General features: G+C 44.6%; 1 protein-coding gene across 4 annotated transcripts in view; it reads right to left on the bottom strand.

Annotated features, from left to right (window-relative positions):
* Positions 1 to 26442, bottom strand: part of Rufy3 (RUN and FYVE domain containing 3) — a 79074-nt gene extending 52632 nt beyond the window's left edge. For 2 of the 4 annotated variants that reach the window (XM_050149617.1, XM_050149620.1), the window contains exon 1: positions 25992 to 26442. In XM_050149617.1, coding sequence (XP_050005574.1) covers positions 25992 to 26313 — 322 coding nt within the window. In that variant the 5' untranslated portion in view covers positions 26314 to 26442. Of the gene's footprint in view, positions 1 to 8941; positions 9153 to 25991 lie in introns of those variants that run through there. The other 2 variants (XM_050149621.1, XM_050149618.1) reach the window with 2 other exon arrangements.
* Positions 26443 to 27756: the final 1314 nt, after the last annotated feature.

The following is a 27756-nucleotide window of genomic DNA, read 5'->3' as shown; positions in this document are numbered from 1 at the left end:
GAGACAGTGGGGCTGATCTATTGTGAGCTCACCAAGGCCAGCTGGACTGCGACTGAAAAAGCATGGGATAAAACCGGACTCTCTGAATATGGCGGACAATGAGGGCTGCTGAGAAGCCAAGGACAATGCCACTGGGTTTTGATCCTACTTCATGTTCTGGCTTTGTGGGAGCCTAGCCAGTTTGGATGGCCACCTTCCTAGACCAAGATGGAGCGGGGAGGACTTTGGACTTTCCACAGGGCAGGGAACCCTGACTGCCCTTCAGACTGGAGAGGGAGGGGGAGAGGAGTGAGGGGAGGGGGAGAGGAGAGGGAGGAGGAGGGGAAAAGGGAGACGGGGAGGGAAATGGGAGGCGGGGAGGAGGCGGAAATTTTTTTTTCAATAAAAAATTATATTAAAAAAAAGTGATTTCTGGACGACACCCTTTGCTGACTACGTTGAAGGTGTAAAGAAGTAGGAATAATATAGAAATCACTTGCAATTTCACTATCTAGAGATAATTTTTATATTTTCTTTTGCATGTTTATGTGTATTTTGTATTGAAAGTTGTGGTGATGGCACATAGGTGTCTATGACACACACTGGCTATGGCACATGCATGGCCAGAGCACACAGTGGCCGTGACACCTAGCTGTCTAGAGCACACAGTGGCTACAGCACACAGGGGCTAGAGCACATACATACGCTCCTGCAAAATCATATTCCTGGAGTCACAGGTGTGCCATTACACCCAATTTTCTTGCTTTTTTTTTTTTGAAACTGCTTAAGTAAGAAATATTTAGCACTTTATTCTTTGCAAATACAAGAGTTTAAATCCATAAATTTCTTCTTAAGTGTTGTTTACTGCTTCCTGTAAGTTCTGAAATGTTGAGCCTCCAAGTTCATTCAGCTTGAGGTATTTTTTATTGTGACTTGATTTATGAATACTTAGAAGTCTGTATTTTAGTTTCCAAAGGTGTAATTTTTCATATTTATCCAGTGATTATAAATTTAAGCGTTTTATCAGAAAAACAATACTTTGTATTATTTTAAGATTTTAATGCTCATGGATTCTTTGTGATGAGTTAAAACAAAAGGCCCCAAAAGATATTCATATCCCAGCCCCTAGAACTTATAAATGGTATTTGGTTTGGAAGTAGTTTCTACAGATGTAACTGAATGTCAGATTCTGTGACTACCTTGGAAATGAAATCACAAATGTCCTTGTAACAGAGCACGATAAGGGAACAGAAGCAAAGCGAACGTGAAGGCAGATTCAAGTGATGAACCCATAAGCCATGGGATGCTGCCGGCCATCAAGTACCGGAAGCAGCAAGGACAGACTCTCCCAAATCTCTTGGAAAGAGCAGCTTTAATCTTAGCTTAAAACAAAGGTTTCTGACATCTGGTACCCATAACTGTGACAGAATAAATCTCTGTTGCTTTAGGGTGCCACCTCTGGAAATGGAAATACAGGAAACAAATCTAACTTCTTTTAAGGCCTAGAATGGGGTCTATTCTCCAGAATGTTCCTTAAAGACTTACAGAGAGTTGCATTCTGACCTTTGGGAGAGAGAATGCTTTATGTACAACGGTCCCTCTTTTCCATGCTCAAATCTGCAACCAACACACTCTGACTATTATGTTTTCCCCTCTAAATACTCTGCAGTTTTGTGTTTGTATACAAACACAACTACAATAAAGTTTAATTTACAAACCAAGCATAGCAAAAGGAGAATTACAATAATACACTAGGCTATATACTACATAGGATAATTTGATGAATTATGAAAAAGTATGGTGGAAATTATATTCTGAGTATTAGCCTACTAAATATTCTTCCACATCAGTATTTAGTGCTTGTTATGTAGATGTTTTACACATTTGCATTATTTTTCTCTTAGGCTATTAAGTGCCTTTTGAGGTTCTGCTACCACAAGCCAGAATATTTTCACATACATATGATGAAAATTCTTTACCTCTACGCTGGAAAGATGGCTAATCAGTTATGAGTACTTACTGCTCGTGCAGAGGGCCCATGTCTGGTTACCAGCAATAGCATGGTCTCTTACTCAAGTTCCCAGAGATCTGACACTCTCTTTTGCCCTCCATGGGTTCCTGCACATACATAGTGCAGGATGTCACTCAGGTTCACATACATACATATAAATACATAATTTTTTTTGAGACAGGGTTTGATGTAGTTTTGGAGCCTGTCCTGGAACTAGCTCTTGTAGACTGTGAATACCAGAACCCACAAAAGGTACTTCACAGTTGTCCTGTGACCTCCACATGTGAGCTGTGTCATGTACACCACACCCAGCATCATGAATGTGTGTGCTCATGCATACACACAAAAAATATTAACAAATAATTCATTAAAAAGGCTTTTCCGCTGGCGGTGGTGGTACGCCTTCAATTCTAGCACATAGGAGGCAGAGGCAGGTAGATCTCTGTGAGTTTGAGGCCAGCCTGGTCTACAGAGTGAGTTCCAGGGCAGGTTCCAAAGCTACACAGAGAAACCCTGTCTCAAAAAAACAAAAACACAAACAAACAAACATGGCTTTGCAACCCATGCTCCTGGCAGAGCCCGCGTCTTCTTCCCATACTTCCATCAGTACCGAATGCCATCATCCACAAGCAGTAACAACTTTATATGAAACCATATTCTAACATGGTAGGTAAAGTGGACATGAGCTAAATAGTTTTCAAACATCAGAAACAAGCAGAGGAAAGCTATTTTAGTAATCTTTTCTCATAAGATTAATGGGGCTGAAGGGATGGCTGCTTAGGGGTTCTAAGCACTGACTGTTCTTGCAGAGGACCAAGCTTTGGTTTCCAGCACCGTATGCTCACAACCACCCATAACTCCAGTTCTGGAGGGTCTGGTGCCTTCTGACCTCCTTGTGCTTCTCCTGTAAAATACACACTGGGATATGCACTCTTTTTTATTCAAACATATGTGAATCCCTGGCTATGCTTGTACACATGAATGGGTAGAAATACTTCATGTCAACAGGGAGATCTTGGCATCAGCATCTACCAGTCTCTAGATGGCAAACCCTACGCTCTCACCTTGAGATGATCAACCCAGTGGGAATATACAAACACCGTATTCCAAACCTGCCCCTGTACTATCCTTTGGGAAATCTCGCCAGTGGTAAGTGCTGTCTGGGTTTGAATCCACACTGCGGTTTCTAAGAAACCAAGACTGCCCTTTGACAAACCAGCAGCTCACACTTGCTTCACAGGTTCACTGTAACCTTCACTCTGATTAGGAGGTCTTGGCAAGCAGGCGATATTCAGCCCCAAGGACAAAACTCTGCCTCGAGGGATGCACAAAACTAATAAACTAACAGACAAAAACACACTCCTGGTCTGAAGTCTTATGCCCACTGCCCGCTTGTATTTCCTACGAACCTCTCTCTTCTTACTACTACAGATGCTGCACATCTGGCCAGCAAGGCCAAGGCAGATGCTGGAGGGAGCCCTGGTCTGCACTGTCAGTCTTGGCATGTTCTGTTATCATGCACTGTAGCAACCTTAAGTTAAAGGAGCGGAGCCTCATTTCTCAGCATGTCCTAAGCCAGCCAGGGCTACAGAGTGAGACCCTGATCAAAAAAATAATTAAATAATAAATGAATAAATAATCCTCTCATACCATTTTTTGTTATCTGTATTTGAGAAGAGTATTTTAAGTCAATAACCATACAATCCCAGTGATCAGGAGGTCAAGAGGTTGGGGCTAGCCTAGGTTAAACAATGAGTATCAGGTTAGCCCAGGCTACACAGTAAGATCATGCCTTAAGAAAAAAAAAACTGGGCAGTGGCAGAGAACACCTTTTAATCCCAGCACTCTGAAGGAAGACAGAGGCAGGTGGATCTCTGTGAATTCAAGGCCAGTCTGTCTACAGAGTGAGTTCAAGGACTGCCAGGACTAGGACTACACAGAGAAACCACATCTCAAAAAAACAAAACAAACAAAAAAATAAACTTCAAACGTACGTAGAATTATGCAAACTTAGAGTTGCTTTCTGTTTGTTTAATACAGCTAACAGACCATCCATGCATTTCTTATTTTAAAAAAAATTATTTATTTATTATGTATACAACAGTCCATGTGTGCCCACACACCGAAGAGAGTACCAGATCTCATTATAGATGACTGTTAAACACCATGTGGTTGCTGGGAATTGAACTCAGGACCTCTGATCAGTCAATGTTCTTAACCTTTGAGCCATCTCTCCAGCCCCATGCATCTCTTCTTAATGCTGGATTGGGTTAATGGAGAACTGGACAGTTCCTGGTAACAGGTTTACTTTCCTACCGTTTTCTATTTTTGAGCCAGGAAACTGGAATGCAGCAAGGATTAATTTAGGTTTTATCATCTTGCGTCAGACTCTCAAGCAGCTACCATTTCTGATGTGTACTGCCCCACCTGGCTCCTAAACCTCTGTGTAAGCGTAGCCATTATGCATGCGGTATATGCATGTATATATACGCACATAAATGTAGGCGCATGCGCATGGGCCAGATATTGACATCTAGTGTCATTCTCAGTAGCTTTTGACCTCACACTGAACCTGGAGCTCATTGGTCAGGCGAGCCCGGCTGGCCAGAGACCCCCATGGAACCTTCTCTCCTGTTTGTCTCCAGGGCTGGGATTTCATGTCTGTGCAGCCACACTTCTGGGCATAGGAACCCAGGTCCTTAAGCTTGCATGGCATGCACCTCGCCCTCTGAGCCCTCTCCAGCTCTACACTGAAGAAAAAAAAAAACAAACTTGTTAGCCAACAAACCCTACAAATATCCCCAACAGATAAGGAAGTGTAGGAATATGGAAGAAAAGGGAAAAGGGGACATGAGCTTAGGAAGGTGGAGATTTAGTGTAAGAACGATTTAGAGATTTCTTTTACACAAATCTATCCAAAAATCATCAATTTACGAAGTAAAGGTAATAAAACTAAGCGTATTATTTTCTCTCTTGAAATAGAATACTATTTGAGACTTTTAACTTAAAATCAATTTAATCCCATAACAGATAAAACACAAAGGCTCAGGACTTCATTCTTTAAAGATTCTCTTTAAGATACCAAGGGATTTATAAACATACACTGCCAGCTAGGTAACCAATGGGGTAACCTGATTTTAAGTGGGGCCACAACCATAGACAAGTTGCTGCTAACACTTGGAACTAGGACGGCGATACCTACCCTGTCCCCATACCTGACGTTTACGAAAGTCTCTGAAGACAGTCTTGTTTCTTATTCTCCTGACTCTGGAGGAAGTACACAAACTTGTTTCAAGAATGCGGCTCTAAGAAATCCAGATGTAAAGGACCACAAAACCCCACAAAGCACATCACTCCATCTCAGAAACGGACCAGAAACACGTGTAAAGCATTTTGCTTCCATTCTTGGGAAAACCAAGGGCACAGCCTCTGAGTACCCACAATGCTTCATGGAGCGGGCTGTTGTTTGACACGGGCCCAGCTCAGGATTGGAAAGGCCTTGGTCTGGTCCGTGCAAGTGTTTACAAATGATTGACCAGCGTGTGCAGGAACCAGCGAGTGCAGCTCCCTCCTGGATGTTTACTGCCTGAGACTGCTCACCCGTGGACTCTCTGGAGACTAGCTGACTCCTCCCTCAATGCTGAGCACAACACACACACTGAGGTTCCCGATTGCTGCAGTAGTTGGTGCCGCACGACGTGAGCCCAGCTCTTCTGCACGCGTGTCTGTCCTTCTTTCTCCCCCTCATTGCCCCAGCCAGCTCCCAGACCCATGCCATGCAGGGTGTGCTAGTTTTACAAGTCCTTTACTTCAAACTTCCACTATGCTTCCAGAAATTAAAAAAAAAATAATCAAACACTAGTTCAGTTCAGTGGCAGCTGTGTTTCTAAATCAGCACACACCCGCAAGGGTTCAAGGCCAGCCAAGCCTCCAGAGCAGGTTCAAGGCCAGTCTGGGCTGTACGAGAGCCTGTCTCAAAAGCAAGACAACACAACAGCCAAAGAAACTCAGTTTCACACAGGTGAGACTGTTCTTCTGGTGTTGACAAGACAAAAGAAAAACCAGTCCTATCCTAAATCACTACATTCAGCTCTTTAAGGGAACTGTATATTGTTTATATGACAGGATAACAATAAGTAGAGTCAACTAGAGCGAGCTTCTGTGGGGTGGCTGGAAGGTTAAACGATGGCATGATAATGCCTCCTTTGTTGGCCACGGTCTATTAGCACAGAGAGCGAGCCCTGTCTTGCTTTTGCAATCTTTACTGGTGAAAAGGACTCGGGAGACCTAAGATAAAGGCTTGGCAGCCACCGAGGTCTTGTGCCATTCTCCTCTCCAGCCTCTGGCTGGCTGCTTTTCATCAAGAAATTTCCACTTCCCTCTGTTCACTGTTCACTACTTCAGACTGGATTTGTTATCTCTCACCTGGATCATTTTATTAGTCATAGCTAGGGTCCCTAGAGAGCATTTATCGTCCTGATCTACCCACAATGTTGCTGCAAGTGTGCTCACTCCGTATTAAGAAACTTCATTCATAGTAAACCTAGGTATAAAGCCCCTCAGTTATCAAGCCCAGGTGCCCAATGTCAGAGAGTTATCTTTCCAACCTCACGCCCTGCGATGCCACACAGTGCTGCAGGTTTCTGACCACCTGCTTTTCCTTCACAGGGATAGCTCAGGACAGACGGAGGAGCCCTGCCCCACAGCCTTGCTGATCAAGGTCTAGCTCAGGCCTGTGCTGGGAAGCTTCCCTGGCCCCTCCCTCTCCTTTCCAGCAGACTCAATACTTTATGCTGACCAGATTAGCTTTTAGTTTTGGGGAGAGGACACACAAGAAAGACGGGTCATTTCGAATGCCAACAAGCTTGGAGTGAAGGAATCAAAGCACTGCAGTGGGCAGAAGGGCCTTCCTACACGGTGCCCTCGGAGTGAGGGACAGGAACTGTTTCAGAAAACAAGACTTGGAGTCCACAGCATCTCTAGAGAGAATGATTTTGTCCGTTTTCTTTTGTGAAATCGAGCGGTCTCTGGGATTTGAGTGGTCAGATCTTTTCTGTATAAATCAACCAGGAGACAGACTAGGCATTAGGAGTTCCAGTTTCTCAGTTACTCATACAGCCACTGACCACACAGTTAAATTGAATAGTTGTCAAGGGTTTTAGAAGGAAAGCAGACATTTCTTGGGTCTAAATTGCTGTTTAGACTCAGTCAGTAGAGCAAAGAAACAAACCTCCCACGGAGTACCTCCCGGTTTTCTAGAACATTACAATTCAAATGTTTCCTTGGCTTTATACTTTAAAAAAATTCATGTGAAATAATTGTTTTTTTCACCTAACTTAAGGCAAAATGCCCCCAATATACTGCTAGAATCTTATGAAGTTTCACATCCTTTCTAAGTGACTAGGGCCTGTCTTCCTAGATCAAAGGGTGTGCCCTGAGTCTGTCTGCACCTCTCACTCTTTGTCCTTACTACTACAGCTGCTGTCAGCAGCGACACACTTCTCAACCAAGAATTCAAACAGCATTATTGCAAATGTTTAAACAAACTCAACAGCAGAGTTGTGTTCACCACAGAGGCAAATATATACTCAAAAATATCTTTAGGAAACGGGGAAACTAGGTTTTATAATTAGGGTAATATTTCATAGTATGACTTTCAAAATGAATAGGGACTCTCAAACCAAATACGTCAAGAGCACTAGCTAAAAGATTTCTTGGTACTTTTCTTTAGTAAAGACTGGTAAAGCATTGGAGGGTGTGTAAACAGTACCAGCATTGTACAGAATTTTAGCTGATGGCCTCCAACCCTTGCGCACATTCTGAAACATAACTAAAGGAAGCTGTTCAACTGACAGAATCAACTTAACAGATGCCAAACATCTTTAAAACTACTAAAACACTGTTAGGAAGAAACATACAAAGTGACAGCTTTTGTTTTGCAATCTTAACTCTAAAACTTTCTCAAGGCTCAATCTGACTGGAAAGAAGAAATCCTCACCACACACAGTAGAGTAATCTGAATCTGGATACAATTGCAACCCAAGGTCAAAGGCGTGGAATCACTTTTCCTAACTCCAACTTGCTATGTGCAGTGCACCTGTCCTGCAGATATGCCTAAGTACCAGGCCAGCGTTCATAAAGGATTTCTTGTTCATGCTAACGTTTTCATTTTTGTTTTTTGAAGAATAACATAGCCAAGAAGCCATTATATTTGCAGCAGCTTGGTATCAGGGAAATAAGGGAGTATAAGCTAAAATACAACCTACAAGATTAGTTGCAACTGTAAAGATAAGTCTGTGTGTGTATACATATACATGCACATATGTATATACACACGTGTATATACATGTACAAAACCCCACAGGAACAGCCTTACTAATAATGCTTAGCCTCGTCAGGAGAGGCTTTTGTTAAGAGGCCGCATCCCTAAGCACTGAATTGAAAACTGCTTCCCCACTTAATACTATTTAAAAGAGCAACTTTCTCGCGTGTTTTCCAGGTGCCATCGCCTGTTTCACAATATCCAGTTGACAGAACACTCCTCTGGCTTTTCCACTGAATTTGTTATAGCCTGTAACTACAATTGTGCTTTCTTAATTTACTGTTAGAAATCACTAATCTCGATAGTATTTTAAAGAAGGAACACAATTGATAGCTCTTTCCCTATCTGTTAGCAACCGATGTTTCAATGACCTCAACTGTTCCCTTTGAAGGGCTTTCAGACAAAGAACTATAACAGAACACAAGCATGTGCAGAAAGGAGACCTGGGGGGGGAGGGAAAAAATCCTTTCCCCAGTAAGCAGAGACAGGGGCGGGGCGGGGGTGCAGGGAAGCTGAGCCCTGGATAATAAGAAAAGCCAAGAGGGGCTTCTCCCCTCCTCTGACCCTCCCGGCCTGAGACAATGAGGCCGCTGCAGAGAGCGGAGCTAACAGCTGGGGTCTGACCGTACCTTCATGGGTAGGCTCTGGGTCAGGTGTAAGGGAGATGTCATCCAGCTCTCGCAGGCAGAGCCATTCTCCATCCATTGACACTCGGAATTTGCAAAGGTAGATGGTCTCCATGGCAGCCTGTGTGATCTTGTCAGTGGTGGGGGTTGGCATGTCAGTCGGAGGCGTCAGGGCCGACATGATGACTCAGCTGGGACCACAACACACACACACACAACACACACACACACACAAATAAATAAGACCTCGGAACCAAAAAAAAAAAAAAAACAAAAACAAAAAAAACAAATACCAAGCTCTTAAAACAAAGCTTTTAGAAATTGGAATAGGAGACGTTGGGGAAAAAAAAAAGGAAGAGAAAAGAAAAATTCCTTATAGAGCAAACTGCTCAAAGTAAACAATTCTATACTATCTTTTTTTTTACTGGCAATTCCTAACAGTTAGCAAAATTAGATGGTGTCCGTCTTCTCCCAGCGTCCTCTCCTTTATCTTCCTTTCTCTTTATTCCAGCCGGGCTATCTATAGGCTAAAATCCTACACACCCAATGCTGTCTTATAAAGCTGGTTTTCAAAAATTGGTCTTAGCATGAATAAATTAAAAAATCCTCCTTCTTTGTGCAGAAAAAAATACAAAAGAAAATACAAAAAAAATCAACCTATATTTTAAATCTATCTGAAAAAAATTTGACCAGCAGAAATCACTACAGGACCTGCTCAGACGAGCCGGGATGCTGAGTTCTAACAGGATTGGCTGTGCGCAGTAAGCAGGGTGTTGACCAAAATGGCTGACTAATGAACTGAACTGAAAATTCAGGCTCATGTGACCAGCTGCTCCGAGAGCGCGCTGGGCGAGCAATTCCCAGGATGCTTTATAGATGCTGCTGATGCAGGAAGAGCAATTAGGCTGCTTCTCTCATCCTGCACAGCCCACTTCCAGACTGTGCTAGTCAAACTAGGAGCAGACCTAACACAATGCACAGATCCTCATCAATTCTCTACTCTCTTGAGCAGAAGGGCAGGAAAGCAGGGCAATATTAGATAATGCTCTGTGATAAGAAGCAATCAGAATAATTTACTAAGCACTTGATTCACTTCTCCCCTTGAACATTGTTATTGAAATTCTTTACTACAAAAAAGGTGATTTTTTTTCTTCCCCTCCCCTCAAAACAGGGTTTCTCTGTGTAGCCCTGGCTGACCTGGAACTCACTCTGTAGACCAGGCTGGCCTTGAACTTACATAGATCAGCCTGCCTCAGCCTCCTGAGTGCTGGGGTTAAAGACGTGAGCCTCCACCACCCAGCAAAAGATGACATTTAATGAATAGCTAAAACAGGTTTTCTAAGGTATCTTATTCTTAGGCATTTATAATTTGGTTTTATAAAATACAAAAGACTTACTTTTTAAGACAGTAAAACGCGCGCGCACACACACACACACACACAAAATCTTAAAGCTAAAAAAATAAAATCCTTCCTGATCAATGGCAACTCCTTTTCCTTTTGATACATTAAGTGTCTGCTATAACTATGAAGTGCGTTTCTAAAGAGAGATTAAAACCATGTTATAGTTTTAAAAATCTTCCTTTCCTGGAATGTACTGGACACATAATTAAATTCTGAAATCAGTCAATATGTGTGCAATTCAATTGTGTTACTAATCATGCCCTGACCACACAAAGTCAGGAAGTAGCTTTCTGAGCTACCTAAGAGGCAAGAGCAACACTTTTAAAATATTTTAGTGACCAAAGACACCCACCCCCCATTTAAGGGTTTCATTTTAAAGGAGAAAAATATCTCTTCGAGAAATCTAACTCAGGGCTGGAGAGGTGGCTCAGTGGTTGAGAGCGCTGAGTGCTCTTCCTGAGGAGCCAGGTTCAATTCCTAGTGCCCACAGGCAGCTCACAAGTGTCTGTAACTGATACCCTCATACACGCAGACAAAACGCCAATGCACATAAAATAAAGATAAATTATTTTAAAAAGAAAAGAAGTCTAACCCAGACAGCCAGGGCTATATAGAGAGAGACCTTATCTCAAAAAGAAACCTAATCCAGTCAGGCATGGGGAATGGATGGCACATGCTTGTAATTCTAGCGCTCATATAACAAATTTATATTTAGCCATATAGCAAGTTTGACACCAGCCCAGCCTAGGTCACATGAGATTCTGTCTCAAAAAAGTGATGGGTGAGGAGGAAAATGGGGGAAGAAAAGGCTCCAGGTCAATGACATAGTTGAAAACACAGGACAACAAATACATAATGACTTTGGGTGCTCTTGTTTGTCTGGGGTCCAGTACAGACTCTCCCACTATCTGCAGGGTGCATTCCATGTTTTCCAGATGTCTAAAACCAATGATAGTTGTTTTCTTATACTGTACATACATATGACTGCTCAATTTATAAATTAGGTAGAGTAAGAAGAGATTAATAACTGCTGGGCATACATGCCTTTAATTATAGTACTCAGGAGGCACTGACAGGTGGATATCCAAGTTCAAGGCCAGCATCATCTACAGAGGGAATTCCAGAACAGCCAGGACTATACAGAGAAACCCAGTCTTGAAAAACAAACAAACAAACAAAACCAAGGAAATCAATATCTAATTATAAAATAGAATTATTAAAATATCACAGTAAAGGATAAATGAATGTGGCCTGTTGAAAATAACCTTTTCCCCCTTTTTCCTTGAGACAGGAATTGTATGGTACAGGCTGGCCTTGAACTCCCTATATAGCTGAGGAGGAAACAGTTGATTTCCTTGCTCATACCTCCCAAGTACTAAAATGACAGATTTTGCTGCTACATGTGGTTTATACTGTTCTGAAGATCAATTCCAGAACATTGTGCAATGCTAGGAAAGCATTCGACCAACTCAACTATGTTTCCAGCCCCTAAAACATCTTGCTGTGCTGTAGAGATGATTTGGTCAGGAAGGGGCTTGTCAAGGGAGGATGAAGACAGGAACTCAATCCCCAGGGACCAAGTAAAGCAGTTGGGCCTGGGGGCGCGGCTCGAGGCAGACAGAGACAGGTGTGTTCCTGGGGCTTGCTGGGCAGCCAGCCTAACCTAATGGCTGAACTCCAGGCCAATGAGAGATTGTCTCAAAAACTAAGGAACTGTGGAGCTGTCCCGTGGAACAACATTTCCTGGGGCCTCCACATGCTCAAGTGTGTGTGCATACACACATACACACACCTTATTTCCTGAACTCCCATCTCTTCTTGCAATGAGAGGAGAGGGTAGCATGGCCCACTGTGGTGGGTTATGGAGCCATTATGACCTAGCGTCAGATGACAGCACAATGGGAACTTAGCACAGGGCAGCTGACCGGAGAGCAGGAGGGAGCACCTCCAGGGTGAATACACCAGACAAAGAGATCCATGCTTTGAGCTAGGAGCAGAAAGAGGTAAGATCTCATGACGCTCTTTAGAATGGAGTGCAATTTAAAAGTAATGAAACTGCAGAGTTCTGGAATTTTAACCTTAGTGTTCTCAGACTACAGTGGAGCTGCTGAAAGTGAACCCCCAAACAGGAATCATGCTAATGGACAAATACTGAACTAGTTCAGACTGGTCACAAACTATGCTATGCTATCTTTTCCCCAACCAGGTAACCTTACTAACCATGAAAGGGATCCAGACTGATGAAGACAGCACAGCAGGAACGTTTGGTTATTGAGCAAGAAGCTTGGCTAAGATCCTCTGACCTCTCCCAATCCCATTCTACTCAGCCAGAGGACACAGAGAGAGAACCCACTGCAACTACAGCTTTGGATAGGAAAGAAAAACCCATTAGTTTGCCCTATCTGTCTGACAGTCTGTGGCAGGATTGGAGTGATTTAAAAAACAACAGCATCTGGTAAGAGCACCCTTACCTTCAGCGTGAGTTACACCTGCCCATCAGATAAAGCCCACTGAGTCATCATCACAATCACCCATTGTTCATAAGCAATGAAATTATTCTAAAACAGCACAACTTATAGAAGTTAACAAAAACACTTCGAAGTATTTCAAAGTGCCGTTTTATACTTGGTCTTTACTAATACATAAATACATCACTGTCGTCACATAAAAAGAAAACATTAAGCCATCGGTAAGACATGCAATCTGGACTTCTGAACGGTTTAGTATTGGTAGAGTTACTGCCCTGGCATGCACTAAGTTCTGTCCCCAGCATCACGAAAAGCATTACCCTTTTCTCCTGTATACACTATGAGCTACACTGCACTGTTTTCCTCATTTGAACCTATTTGTCAATAACTGCATGTATTTTCGAGGTGGCTGTGAGAAGGGCGAAGGAGTGGAACCCAAACCACTATGGATTGTGCTCTGTTTATACAGCTTGGATTTTCTACACTGAGTGACTCAAAGCAAACAAGACGCACATCTCGGGTGGAAGTTACATTCCTCGTAAACTGCGGCCCGCACTCAGATGTGGCTACAAGACAAAGACTGACTTGTTAGGTCCAAGGCCCCTGTTGTGCAGCATGGACAAACTCTCATCAAGGTAATGACCTCATTCACGGAATTTCTGTTTTCTGTTAGGTGCTTACAAAAAGCCACACGGCGTTGTCCTAAGCACGCTGCAGAGCCGACACTCGTGTGTCCTCATACACACAAGGAACTGGCCCAGGATCACGCAAAGGCCAGGTGGCTGATCTGCCGTCTGCTCCCCTAAGCTGTTTTCTTTAACACTCTGCAACTTCAGCACTCAGGCAGCGTCCTTCCAAAGATTCTAAACGTGAGTGACCAGTCCCTGATCTGAAGAGAACCTTTTAAAAATCAGCCTTTTCAGTTCATACTCTGAAGTCTCACAAACCAGCTCTGCCTGGCCTCCCTCTCCCCTGGGCTTCCACACTTAGCTCAGAAACACTTCATAAGTGGAAAGCTTCTGAGAGAGGGAGAACCAACCCTCTCACATTTTTCCTGTTCTGTGGTGGCGAGGGCTAACCCCGCCAACGGACACTATGATGGATGCCTCACTTGGTTCCCTCTGCTGTCACCCTGGGGAGACACTGTGACAGCTAGAAACCACTTCACTGTGTAGTCTTTGCTCGGGTAGACCTCTAGGTTAAGAACATGTAATGCTGCCAGGAGTGGTGGCGCATGCCTTCAACCCCAGCACTTGGGAGGCAGAGACAAGTTGATCTCTGTGGATTCGAGGTCAGCCTGGTCTCCAAAGTGACTTCCAGGATAGCCAGGGCTACACAGAGAAAACTCTGTCGCAAAAAAAAAAAAAAAAAACCCACATATGATACATCCAGATCCAGGAAGAAGATAAATGAAGGGAAATCGTCTTCTAAAATGAGCCCTACAGGCTTTTAAAGAATCGCGTCACTGTACAATTTTAATTCTGCAAAGCATTAACCATCATCTATGAAACCATGGCTTAGCTGGAGAAATGAGCCAACAAGTTACAAGGATGAATGTATGCGCGCTCGCTCCTCCGAACTGCCTTTGCTTTTCAGAACCAACTGCAATAGGAGCAGTACTCAACCTTTGCTTTTCAAATGTTCATTTTCGCTCTAGGTGGGCAAGTGTCTTTTTTTTATTTTTATTTTTTTTGGGTTTTTTTCAAGACAGGGTTTCTCTGTGGCTTTGGAGCCTGTCCTGGACTAGCTCTTGTAGTCCAGGTTGGCCTCAAACTCACAGAGATCCGCCTGCCTCTGCCTCCCACATGCTGGGATTAAGGTGTGCACCACCACCGCCTGGCAATGGGCAAGTGTTTTATTTGCATGCATTCATGTTATGTGCACCACATTAGTTTCTGGTTTCCAAGGAGGCCAGAAAGGAGCATCAGATGTTAGGAACTGGAGTTAGAGATGGTTGTAAGCTGCCATGTAGGTGCTGGGAACCAAACCCAGGTCCTTTGCAAGAACAGAGCTCTTATCTCCAGTCCATATCAGCTGAGCTATATCTCCAGTCCTTGTTTTCCTTCCATATAGACACCATATTCTGGATTTTATGTAATATTATCTGATGTGTGATAGCACAGACATGCAATCCCCAGTAGGAAGACCAAAATTTACATAGTGAATTAGAGACCAATCTGAGCTTTACTTTAAAAACAGGATCACAATGCTGGGCAGTAGTGACATACACCTTTAATCCCAGCACTTGGGAGGCAGAGGCAGAAAGATCTCTGTGAGTTCAAAGCCAGCCTGGTCTATAGAGCTAGTTCCAGGAGAGCTAGGGCTGTTACACAGAGAAACCCTGTCTCAAAACAAAACAAAACAAAACAAACAAAAAAGATCACAAATATATGAAAGACTAAACAATATATTTAGTTTGGTTCTAATAGTTTCATGATAATAAATAACTTCTAAGTCTTTCACTCAATATTGCATATTTACTGTGTGTGTGTGTATGTACGTGTGTGTGTGTGTGTGTGTGTGTGTGTGTGTGTGTGTGGTATGCACACTCATCCGAACAGGGTCTCTCACTGGCCCGGAGCTTAGCAGTTAAGCTAGGCTGTCTGTGGTCAGCAAATCCCAGGATTCACCTGTCTCAGTCTCCCTGCAGGTCTGGCTATTTTTCATAGGCCCAAGGATCGATAGGTCCTTGTCCTTGTAAGTACTACACTGCTTCAGCTCCACTACCAATAACAGAAGCGTGGAGGCCCAAGGTCAACCTTGGGTGCTGTTCTCAAGGGGTCATTAATCTTGTCTGAAACAGGGTCTCTCATTTGTCCTGAAGCTCAGCAAACAGGCTAGACTGGCTAGACAGAAGACCCAGGGATCCTCCTGTCTCTCTCAGCAGTGCTTACAGCAGGTGCTACCACACCCAGCTTTTTTACCTGGAATTTGGGGATTAAAATTGGGTTCTTATGCTTGCGTGGCCAACACTTCACCACTTGAACTATATGCCCAGGCTCCCCCTCTTTCCATGTTCTAGAGACAGGGTCTCAGGTATTTTAAGGTGGCCTTGAACTCACGATGTAGCTGAGAATGGTCCTGAACTTCTTATCCTCTGGCTTCTACCTGCCGAGTTCTGAGATTCCAGGTGTAAAATAGCATGGCTAGTGTATGGGCTGCCAGGGATCGAACACAAGGCTTTGTGCATGCGAGTTGCGCCTTCTCCCAACTGAGCTCCACTTCTCACTCCTCCTGCACTTAGCTGCCTCCTGTTTTTCTTTAGTTCCTTGCTCTAGAGATTGCATTGCTATGGATCTTGGTTTGCTGGTACAAATTTAAGGTCAATTTTTATATGTATATTTTCCCTCTTATTAAGGTATTGTGTTTGTGCAGCTCATTTAAAAATGTAATGAATAATTAAGAAAAATAGGTTAATAGAGAGTCATCTTTAATAATCAAGCTTGTAGTCATGTTAGTTAGGTTTTCTAGATATATAGAGATATATTTTAGTTAGATAGGTATACTTCAAATCTTTCAAAAACCTTCAGAATATGGCATTTAAAATGTTTTAAGAACTTAGGACATTTCCTGACAACAAGACACATCTGCTCCTGGCAGTACCAGTCTACTTCAAGAAGAAGATGGGCATTGAAGAGGCTCCTTATGGAGTTGGTTAGCCATTTGAGCAAGAAACTGCTCTTGCCTGGACTGCTTGATGAACTGGACATGCAGGACCCACAGAGAAATGACTGCTGAACTTGCCTAAAGGTGAGATGATCCTTCGTGGTTCCTGCTTCATGAAAGAGTCTGCTAGACCTTCTGCAGGACACAGAAGAAAATGACTGACAAACTACCAATATAGGTAGAACTGTCTTTGAAATTTCCTGCTTCATGGAAAAGTCTGCTGGATACTATGGGCCTGGTAGCTGAAGATGGGTGCCCCAAATGGTACAAAGACCTTTGGGTAACTGTCCAGGCAGCGAGATGTCTCTATGTCAATTCTAGAGTTTTGGAAGTTGCTTACAATGCACTTCCTGTTTACTTAGGTAATCTTATATCCTTCTGGAGTCTTTGATGGAGTTGAAGAATGGGTAGTTATAGTTTTCCTTAGTTATTATAAAAGATAAAGTAGATATAAATATTGTAACTGTAATTCTTGCTTGATATATGCTTTGTTATATGTAATTTTACTATGTTAAAACTTTCCTTTTCATTTAACAGAAAAGGGGAAGTGATGTGGGATTCCCCTCTGTATGCTGTAAATATCAGTTAATATAGGAACTGCTTTTGGCTTATAGCAGATCTAGGTGGGGAAAACTAAACTGAATGCTGGAAAAAGGGAGGTGGAGTCAGGGAGAAGCCATGGAGCTGTCACCAGAGACAGACATGCTGAAACTTTGCTGGTAGGCCATGACCTCGTGGTGATGCACAGATTAATGGAGATGGGTTAAATTAAGATGTAAAAGTTAGCCAATAAGAAGCTAGGGCTAATTGGGCCAAGCAGTGATTTAAAGAATACAGTTTCTCAACTCTGAGATTCCATCTTCCATACCTGTAAGAATGGCTAAGATCAAAAACACTGATGAAAACTTAAGCTAGAGAGGTTGTGGGGTAAAGGGAACACTTCTACATTGCTGGTGGGAATGCAAGTTGGTACAGCCCCTTTGGATGTCAGTGTGGTGATTTCTCAGAAAATTAGGAAACAGCCTTCCTCAAGACCCAGTAATATCACTTTTGGGTATATATCCAAAGGATGCTCAATTGTGCCACAAGGGCATGTGCTCAACTACGTTCATAGCAGCATTGTCAATCAACCTGGAAACAACCTAATGCCCCTTGACAGAAGAATGGATAAGGAAACTGTGGTACATTTGCACAATGGAGTACTACACAGCAGAAAAAAATGGTGACATCTTGATTTTTGTAGGCAAATGGATGGAGCTAGAAAACATCATTTTGAGTGAGGTAACCCAGACTCATAAAGAATCACATGTACTCACTCATAAGTGGTTTTTAAATATAAAGCAAAGAACCAGCCTACAAATCACAATCCCAGAGAACCTAGACAACTATGAGGACCCTAAGAGAGACATACATAGATCTAATCTACTTGGGAAGTAGAAAAAGACAAGATCTCCTGAGTAAATTGGGAGCACTGGACCTTGGGAGAGGGTTTAATGGGAGGGGAGAGGAAGGGAGGAGATCAGAGAAAAATGTAGAGCTCAGTAAAAATCAATAAAATTTAAAAAAAGATAATCACATAGACAAAAAAAAACAGTCACACAGTTTCTGTGTGATTATTTGGGGGCTAAGCGGCTGGGAACTAACTAGTGGCCTCCTTATTACAGTTCTTAATCTGCACATAATGGCTCTTTTAAAATTGTCAATTTGGTTGGGCGGTGGTGGCGCATGCCTTTAATCTCAGCACTTGGAAAGCAGGGGTTTACTTGGAGTTGTCAGAATTCTTCAACCTGAGGTTTCTATTCTCGGTAGGCTCATTATCAGTTTGTAGATACTAACCAAAGAAGACAATAAGCGATTATAAAATGATTATACCCAGGAAGCTGAGTTATTATTTTGCCAGAAGCAAATACCAGCGGAGGACTGCAATGTCTCATCTTCACTTAATAAAATTAACCAGCATAAGACCAGAAATAACTTCCACCTTGGGATGTAGCGCTGACTTCATAGCTCAGGGCAGGAAGCAACGGCTTACACATGCAGACTTCAACAGCTTACTATTAAATGTCTCTGGGAAATCTCTCCTCCCCTCCCCTCCATTTGCTCAGCCATAAAATAAACCAAATGACCAGCGTTGCAGACAGTACAGCCCTACGAGAAGAAACATAGATGTTACTCAACACAGTACCTACCAAACATCTGTGCCAGCGGACGCTTACTGGTGGAGAGATGCAATGTCAAAGCACTCTCTGTACATAAAATGGTATTTTCCCATTAAAAAAAAAAACGCTTCAACCTTGAAAAATTTTCAGTTCTACACAAATGTATGTTTAAGAAACAAGATTCCAGGTTGTTTTTCCCTTATTCTCTTCCTTTTTGACAGGGTCTTGATATGTAGCCCAGGCTGGCCTCCTCTTAAGATCCTCCCACCCCAGCTTTTCCAGTATATACAAGATTCAGGCACTTAGGGCCAGGCGGTGGTGGCGAACGGCTTTAATCTCAGCACTTGGGAGGCAGAGGCAGGCGGATCTCTGTGAGTTCGAGACCAGCCTGGTCTACAGAGCTAGTTCCAGGACAGGCTCCAAAACCACAGAGAAACCCTGTCTCGAAAAACCAAAACAAACAAACAAACAAACAAAAAAAAAGATTCAGGCACTCAACACGCACAGGGCAAGAACAGTGAAAAAACAAGGACTGCACTAGCAGCGCCACAGGTGTCCAAAAAGTTCCAAAGTCCCTGCCACACACGTGGACCAGTCAGTACGTACATAAACTATTCTATCAAATTTATGACTTACAGATTTCACTGATAGCAGAGATGGTTTTAGTAAAGAACAAACTCTAGAGGACTGTTGCCTGAAAAGACAAACCCAATCTAGGCCATGATTCCAGATGAAAAAAAAAAGGAAAGGAGAGGTTCTTGGTAGAGCCACGTCGCCTCTTGAAGCAGAAAGTCCTCAGGGAGTCCTATGTCACCAGAGAGAAACCAAGAAACCTTTCCCAAATAACTCACCTGTTTGTCCCTCCAGGTTCCCCCTCTCTTTTGAGACAGGGTCTCACTGTGCAGCCCTGGCTGGCCGGGAACTCCCTATGTATAGACCAGGTTGGCCTTGAATTCAGAGATCCACCTGCCTCTGCCTTTGTCTTTGTCCCTTTCTCACTACCAAACAGGAAACTGTTATTTAGAATTAAATAAAGTGCTGGCACGGCACTGGGCACGGAGCATGCGGTTTGTAGCGCCAGCCACCGTCATTACAGTAAAGTGTTTCTGCTTCTGAGAATGCTCGAAACAAAACATGATTCTCTTCACGACAAATTTGTAAAGATAGATGTTTATGAGAGCAACTCAGGAAAAAAGCAGATGTGAGCAAAGCGTACACTGTGACGATCTTCACGTTGTGAGGAAGGAGGAGTGATGGGTCAGAATTCTCCCAAGTATTAACACTGTAAAAGGGACAGCAGTGTTGAAGCCCGTATTGGGCCTACACAGCAGAAGTAGAGAAATAACCGTGGAGAATCCCTAACAGATTCTAAAGTTAGAAGATTTACATTTTAGATGACTTCTGCTTTCCCATGCCTCTTGTCCTGCCGATCTCTTCTCATGCACTTGAACAGACCTTACACTATTCTTTCAAACTCTCTCTCCTCTGCCCCATTCCCAGTCCTTCCAACATCAGCTGAGCATCCAGTCCACTTGATACCAAACAAAATTAGAGCCCTGTCAGGAGGTGGTGGTGCCCGCCTTTAATCTCAGCACTTGGGAGGTAGAAGTAGGCAGATCTCTGTGAGTTCAAGGCTAGCCTGGTCTACAAGGGCTAATTCCAGGACAGGCTCCTAAACTACAGAGAAACCCTGTCTCAGAAAAAAAAAAAAAAAAAAGAAAAAAAAAAAAAAAGGAAAAGAAAAGGAAAAGATTCGAGCCAGGAAGTTGCTAAATAGGCTTTACCAAGAGGAATGCCATTCTGGTCAGGAGTCCTGGTAAGTCTTAGGACTATGGATCTTTCCACAGTTATCCAGAAAACAGCTGCAGTAAACAGGATATAGCAATGCACACCTGTAACCCCAGCACTGAGAAGGATGAGGTATGAGGATCGTGAGTTTGAAGCCAGCTGTGGCACATCCTACAGACACAGAGAAAAGGACATGGACAGGTCACAATCCTATTAGTGCCCTCTAAGTGCCCCTGCTTTGTAATTCTGAAAATACTTCCTACCATATAATTGGTTTTGCTTCTTTCTTCCTGCATTGGTGATTAAACTCAGGACTGTTGCATGCTGCTCACAATTTTGATCCAGGCTCAATTCTCAGTACTGACATGGCAGCTCACAACCATCTGTAACTCCAGTTCCAGATCTGATGTCCTTTTCTACACGCGCACATGGTGCAGACATACATGCAGGCAGCACACCCATACACATATTTGTAAATCTAGACGTTCCTTGCACACAGTATGGATTTGCAAGTGCACACCCGAGAATCAAGTTCCATCTCCATGTCTCATCATCAGAACTATCAGGAGTCACCCGTGGTCCTCACTGCTGGATAGTCTTTGAAATGGGTAGTCACACTGACACTGGCTTTTTTGAGATTCTTATCCCCCTCTCCCCACACCCTATCCCTCTTCTATCTCTTCTCAGTCTCAAACAGGCACACACAAAGACAGGATGGGGGCTGGAGAGATGGCTCAGAGGTTAAGAACATTGTCTGCTCTTCCAAAGGTCCTGAGTTCAATTCCCAGCAACCACATGGTGGCTCACAACCATCTGTAATGAGGTCTGGTGCCCTCTTCTGGTCTGCAGGCACACTCACAGAATATTGTATACATAATAAATAAATAAATATTAAAAAAAAAGACAGGATGGACAGACAGTGTCTTCTTTATGAATGAGACGTAGTTTGTATCCTACTGTAATGGGAAAAAAATGACAAGAGGTGTGGGCTCTTTTTCTTGCATATAACCTTAAACATAAGTATCTGCTATAGCTCTGGGAGTTGGACGAAGAGAAGAACTACTGGGGGCTGTGGCGGTGCATGCCTTTAATCCCAGACCTTGGGAGGCAGAGGCGGGCAGAGCAGAGTTTGAGGCACCTTGGTCTACAGAAAAGAAGAGAATTACTACAGATAGAGGCTGTGTGTTTGGGGGGGGGCGGGGAGGTCAGCCTTCTGATACACAATCTTGCCATCTACAAAGCTCTTGCTGAAGAACTGTGTAACCAAGTTTAAAACAACTAGGCCAGCAAGATGGCCCAGCAGGTAAAAACACTTGCTGTGCAAGCCTGATGCCCTGAGTTCGATTCTTGTAACCCACAACAGAAGGAAAGAACCAATACCCCAAAGCTGTCTTTTGACTTCTCCGTGCGTGCCCGCTCACAACTACGCACATTGGACCATGTCTGTTTCCTGTTGCTTCAGGAGAAACACCGCGACAAAAGCAACTTCCAGGAAGAAAGGGCTGACTTGGCTGACAATGCGAGGTGGCAAGTCTATCATTGTGGGAAAGTCAAAGCAGGAATTTGAAGCAATTAGTCACATCCACAGACAAGAGCTACTTATACTTAGCACCCTCTATACTTACACAGTCCAAGATCCCCTGCCCAATAATGGTGTTCCCCACAATGCGAAGGTCTTTTTTGCTTCTATAATATAACAAAGATAACACCTCACATCCATGTCCACGTAGCAACCTCATCTACATAATCCGCCACTGAGCGGCTTTTCCCAGGTGATTCTAGACTGTGTGAAGCTGATAATTAAAGCTCCTCGTGCCCCCTCCTTCTCCATCTCATGTTTTAAGTGAGTTTACAACTCTGTGTTGTGTGTTGTTTACTCACAACAAGACCTGTATGGTGTAATAGAAAAAGGAAGGCATTAAAAGTCAACTGCAAGACAGCTGATCAGAAATCACAGGTCACATATACCAAGAGGGAAAAGAGACAATAAAATATGATCGTAGATGCACTCGAATTATGAAAAAGTCCTGAAAGTTAATCCAGTTCAAAAGTATGGTGTCATCTGACATTGAACGTGATGGGGTGGTGGTCCTGGGGCCCACAAAATAGAAAGGCACTTGGCATGTCCAACACTTGTCCCATAAAACATCTAAGCAATGGCAACGGATCTATGTGCTATTTGTAGTTATTATACACTTAATTTTCAAAAGTATGGTAGCGAACGTAAAATTTAGGAACAAGAGCATAACCAGGCGTGGCGGCACACACCTTGAATCCCGGCAATCAGGAGGCAGGGGCAGGTAGATCTCTGTGAGTTCATAGCCAGTTTGGTCTGCAAAGTAAGTTCCAGGCTAACCAGTGCTCCACAGTGAGATTTTCTCTCAAGGGGGGAAAAAGAATTGAGTATCAAAAACCAAACAAGCAAGAAATTATTCAGAAAGGAACAAAAATCCACCGTAGCTTATCAGAAGCCACCTTTTGACTCTTCCATGTTGATTTTATGAAGCTATAGCCAATACAATTTTATGCCAAATGTATAAACCCTAAAAACCTTAGGGTAGATTATCTCTTCTGTTTGGATACTTCTTTGTGCTCACACTGTTATTTAACAACACAGCTTTCTGAATTCAGGTTAACATAAGAAATCAGCACAGGACAAAGGTGATGGGACCCCACTGGGGAGTTAGAGGCAAGTGGATCAGGAGATCAACACCGCTCTTAATCACGCAACAAAGCTGAGGCTATTCCTGGCTAAATGAGAGTCCGCCTCAAGAAAACAGGCATGTAAGAACAGCCACAGTTTCTAAAATAACAACAGTATCTTAACAGAGTGTTAAGACTTGTGCATTTTATATACGTTTGGGACACAAATCAGGAGGTGAAAATTGGGTTCGAAGGGTACGGTGGCACACACTCACAAATCCCAGCGTCTTAGAGGCTAAGGACAGAAGACAACTTCAAGCTCAAGGCTAGTCTGGGCTGTCTATCAAAACCGTATCTCTCATAGAAAAAAAAAAAGAGTGGGGGAAAGAAAGGGTTCTAAGCAAAACATGGTTACAGTACAGTCATTTGGGGCTGGGTTTGAGTCCATGTGCTGTCCTGGTGGTAAGACAGAGGCCTTTACCCTTCTGACATTTGCACAGTTTCTAAAGTACCAATAAAATCATGTGAAAACAAAACTCAAAAGAAATACTTTAATTTGAAATTTGGATAAAGTATTCTTCAACAGTTTAGAGAGACAGCCAAGTGGTTAAGAGTGTACTGAAGTCCCAGAGGACCCAAGTTTGGTTCCCAGCACCCACACCTGGCAGCTCACAGCTGTCTGTAACACCAGTGGGTATCCAATACCTGTGGGCACTGGCATTTCCTTACACATGTATACATATGTGTAATTAAAAACAAATCTTTTCAGGAGTATGTAGCACGGCATAGTGGTGCATACTTTTAATCCCAGCACTTGGGAGTCAGAAGCAGGTGGATCGCTGTGAGATTGAGACCAGCCAGGTCTACAGAAAGAGTTTCGGGACAGCCAGAGCTACAGTGAGACACAGTCCAGGATGCTTTTCTAGAATGGACAGTCAATAACTAGTCAAGCAGAGGAGGGGGGAGTCATGCTTTCTCAGTATTCTTCTGAGCTTTTATACCTGAACTGTTTCAGAAAAAAAAAAAAACAGTTAATTCTAAGACGTTTATGTGCTAAGACATCAGTCCACATGCTAGTACCATGACCACAGGGTAACATCATACACATGACCTTGGTGGCAGAGTGCTTGCTTGGCACGTGCAAGATTCAACCCCAGAAACTTTGATTCCTATCATGGTCACACTTAGCTCCTCAGTTCTAATAATACTTAAAAGTAAATACTTGAAAATAAAGTCAATCTTTACTGAGCAGAAAGAGTCAAACAAAATCAAGAGGAATTAAAATAATCCCTACAATTGGAAATAGCCAACAGGTGAAAACAAAATCTATGTCAAATCATGTAGAGTTACCGCACGGAGAACTCCTCGGAGTGCCTCCTTCATTCTACAGGGATGCCGTTGTAACAAGCAGAACACACAGAAAAGGAACAGAACAGCTGTACAAAGCAAGCCTATTCCTTGAAAATGAAGAGTATTCAGCATGGAGAAAATTCTTAATTTACCTCCTCCGCCATACAAAAGGACTCAACTCCTACCTGAATTCTTCCTATCTGGAGATTAGAGCACACACCTCAAACAAAACGCGGTATTTGTTAAGACTCAGCCAGGTCAATCTAGGACCACTTTTTAGGCAAGCAGAGAGGCAACACGAGACTTGCACTTGCTGGATCCAATAGCTCCACCCTGCTAACTTCCTGACTACACTACAATCTCAGTTTTGGATATCTGATGTTTGATTAAAGAGCACCGTCATGGAAGAGAAGGAATCTGGGTCATGTTTGTTTCTCTTAGGTTTACTGAGGACAAATAATGTAATTTAGTCTGATCTTCAGCTTCCTCATTTGAAAAGGGGGCACTGTACACTCACAGAGACTTGAAAGCCATGATAATCACGGTACATGTGCATAGGAGACATTCAACAAATGTTTATCTTTTCCACAGGGTTGGACGGGGAGACAGAAAAGGCCAAGTCAGTTTCTTGGTTGCAGAGAGCTGTCAAATCAAGAAACTCACCGAATAGCTTTAAAAATACGGAGGGAGAGGCAGCTTCACTTACCCCAGGCAACTTTCTCTCCCTTTTCAGAACTCCTACCTATAGCAAGGTGTTTGGCATTTACAGTAGCATCTTTTGAGTTATCAGCGACATTTTCTTATCGGAAAAAGGTCTTGTCTCTTTAAACCATCCCGACACTTCAGTCCTCACATTACCTATTCTTATAGGCCGGCTCATGGCCAGCAGCAACAAACATTTGTTGCCCGAAACAGCATCGGTAGCGGCNGGGGGGGGGGGGGGGGGGGGGGGGGGGGGGGGGGGGGGGGGGGTTAGTCGCTGCATTTAGGGGGCTAGAGTGTGGCCATGGCTTTAAGGCGTGGAAGCATCTTCCTGACAAAAGACACAACACTGGGAGGTGCCCTTCCCAAGCCACACTTTCTCTTCCCTTCCTCTCGCGCACCCCGAAACCATTTTGCTTCTCACTTGAGCGGTGGGGTAGGGGGTGGTTACGACTCTCACTTATGGGTTTCGGGACCGCTCCTAGAAATTCCCTCGCCCGCCGGGCTGAGGCCGCAGGGCGGCGGCGCGGCAGCCACACCTACTTGGCCAAGGCGGCTGGGAACCGGCGGGGGCGCGTCAGCCGGACCCGGACGCTAGCTCCGCGGTTCCTCCGGGAAGGGCGCCAGTGCGCGGCGCCGCCGGCCGGCGCCAGGGGACGCCTCGGTCCCAGCACGTGGAGGCCGAGGGGGAGCGAGGCCTGGGCGAGACGAGAGGTGGATCCCACCGAGGGGACGCCGCCACCGAGGGGCACAGCCACAGCCCTCGTCCCCGCGCGCGGACCCCACCAGCCCCAGCCCGCGCGGTTTCGGAGCCCGGCGAGAGGCGGGGCTCTGCTGAGCCGGTCGCCGCCGCGTCCCCGTCCCCAACACTCACGGTGTTTGCCGCCGCTGCCGCCGCTCGGGTAGCTCAGAAGCAGGAAGGGCAGCGGGGAGCCGGGCGACGGCGGGGTCCTCCAGGCGCGCTGCGGCGGGGGCCGCGCCGCGAAGCCCGCGCCTCCATCGCCCGGGTACAGCAGGAAGAAGGGGGCGGCCACCGGCGAGTCCGGCTCTGAGGGCCCCGCCTCGTCCTCCCGGTCCGTGCCGCGGGCGGCAGCACCGCGCGGTTCCTCGGGCTCCTCCGTTCGCCGCTCCCCGCCCCTCTCCGGGTCCTCGCCGGAACTTTGAGCGGCCGCGCCGGGCGGCGGGGACTCAGCCATCTCCCCGGTGGCTTCGCGGTGACGCCGCCTCGCCAGGCCCGAGCCCGAGGCTCACGGCGAGGATCCCGCGCTCCGTCGTGCCCGCGCCGCCGCCGCCGTTCGCCGCCGCCGCTCCGGCTCGGTGTTCTTGCCCGCCCCGCCGGGGCCCGGCCAGCCGAGGACCGCCCCGCCCGACGGCGCGGCCTGCCCAGCACCGCCTCCGGCCTCCGCCCCTCTCGCCGCCCCCCGCCGCGACTCGGCGCCCCTAGGGGGCAGCGTCCTCCGCCGCCGCCCCGTCCCGCCCCTCCGGCTCCGCTCCGGCTCACGGATCCCTCCCGGTTCCCGGAGCCGACGGTGTGCGGGGCCTGGTCCTCCTCCGCCCGGCTCGACCCTGCAGGTCGTGGCGGCGCTCGAGCCGGCGGCGGCGTTGTCTGTGTGGGACCGCCAACTTGATGGGTAGTGAGAGGCACAGAGATCTGGGCTGAAAGGCCAGCGCTCATTATTAGTGACAGCCCCAACTCCCGGTGTTGAACTATAGTGTGCTGTTCAAACACTAGAACTTCAACCGTTGATTCATGATTTTGACTCAGGAACTTTATAAACTAGGAGACGATATTCTCCCCACCGGTTTTCTTTTTCATGAGGGCGATTTAGAAACAGTGGATTTGCTTTTACTTTGACCCCCGGTTTCTCAGAACTCCAGGAGCGCATGGGTGGGTTAAACCAGCTAATTCAAAATTTATAGCATACTTGTCTATTACAGTTTCCCCTTTCGTAGTGTTTGTGTTTTGTTAGTAAATTGGGTACTGTTATTTTATTCCAGATATTTGCATCAGTTAGTGCCCAAAGTAAACTTTACCCCGCAAAAGAAAATTCCTCGTGTTTTGTTTGAGGGGATGGGAGGGCTCGCTGGAAGCGCAGGCTGGGTTCCCTTTGAAATGCCTGCCTCAACTCCAAAGGGTGGCATTTACGGGCGTGACGAGCTGTCACTCTTATTTATTGTGGGTTGCTTGCTGATTAACTTTTGACTCGCAAAATGCCGGCTTAGAATTTGTATGGGCTCAATTAGAAATCACTGTCTTGACGATTTGTACATTTTGTCTCCCCGCCCCCCACCCCACGCAAAGGAAGTTAAACTTTCAGAGAGAAAATCTTTGTTATTCTCCAAATGGCTCTTGAGTTACCACTAGAAATTCTCACGGGACTTCTAAAGCCAGACTTCAAGTTTTTTTTTTTTAAATAAACATTAAAAAAGGAAGTGTTTACATTACAGAAAGCTAACTCTAAACACCCTTAGAAAATTAACTAGTAGCTTTACGTTTCTGCCTAAGTTATTTAACCTCTTCTATAAAATTATTTATAGAGATGTTGCAAAGGTTAAATAAGAAGAGTAAATAAATCCTTTACAACCTGGTTGAACACAAGATGGAATAATTGCTAGCTCTGTGTCCTTATTTTGACAGA

Source organism: Alexandromys fortis, unplaced genomic scaffold (assembly GCF_014885135.2).
Source record: "Alexandromys fortis isolate MF-2015 unplaced genomic scaffold, M_Fortis_MF-2015_v1.1 scaffold_0, whole genome shotgun sequence".
In the NCBI taxonomy this organism is placed as follows: domain Eukaryota; kingdom Metazoa; phylum Chordata; class Mammalia; order Rodentia; family Cricetidae; genus Alexandromys; species Alexandromys fortis.
Note: the sequence above shows the minus strand (reverse complement) of the source record. Positions and strands in the feature narration are given on the sequence as shown.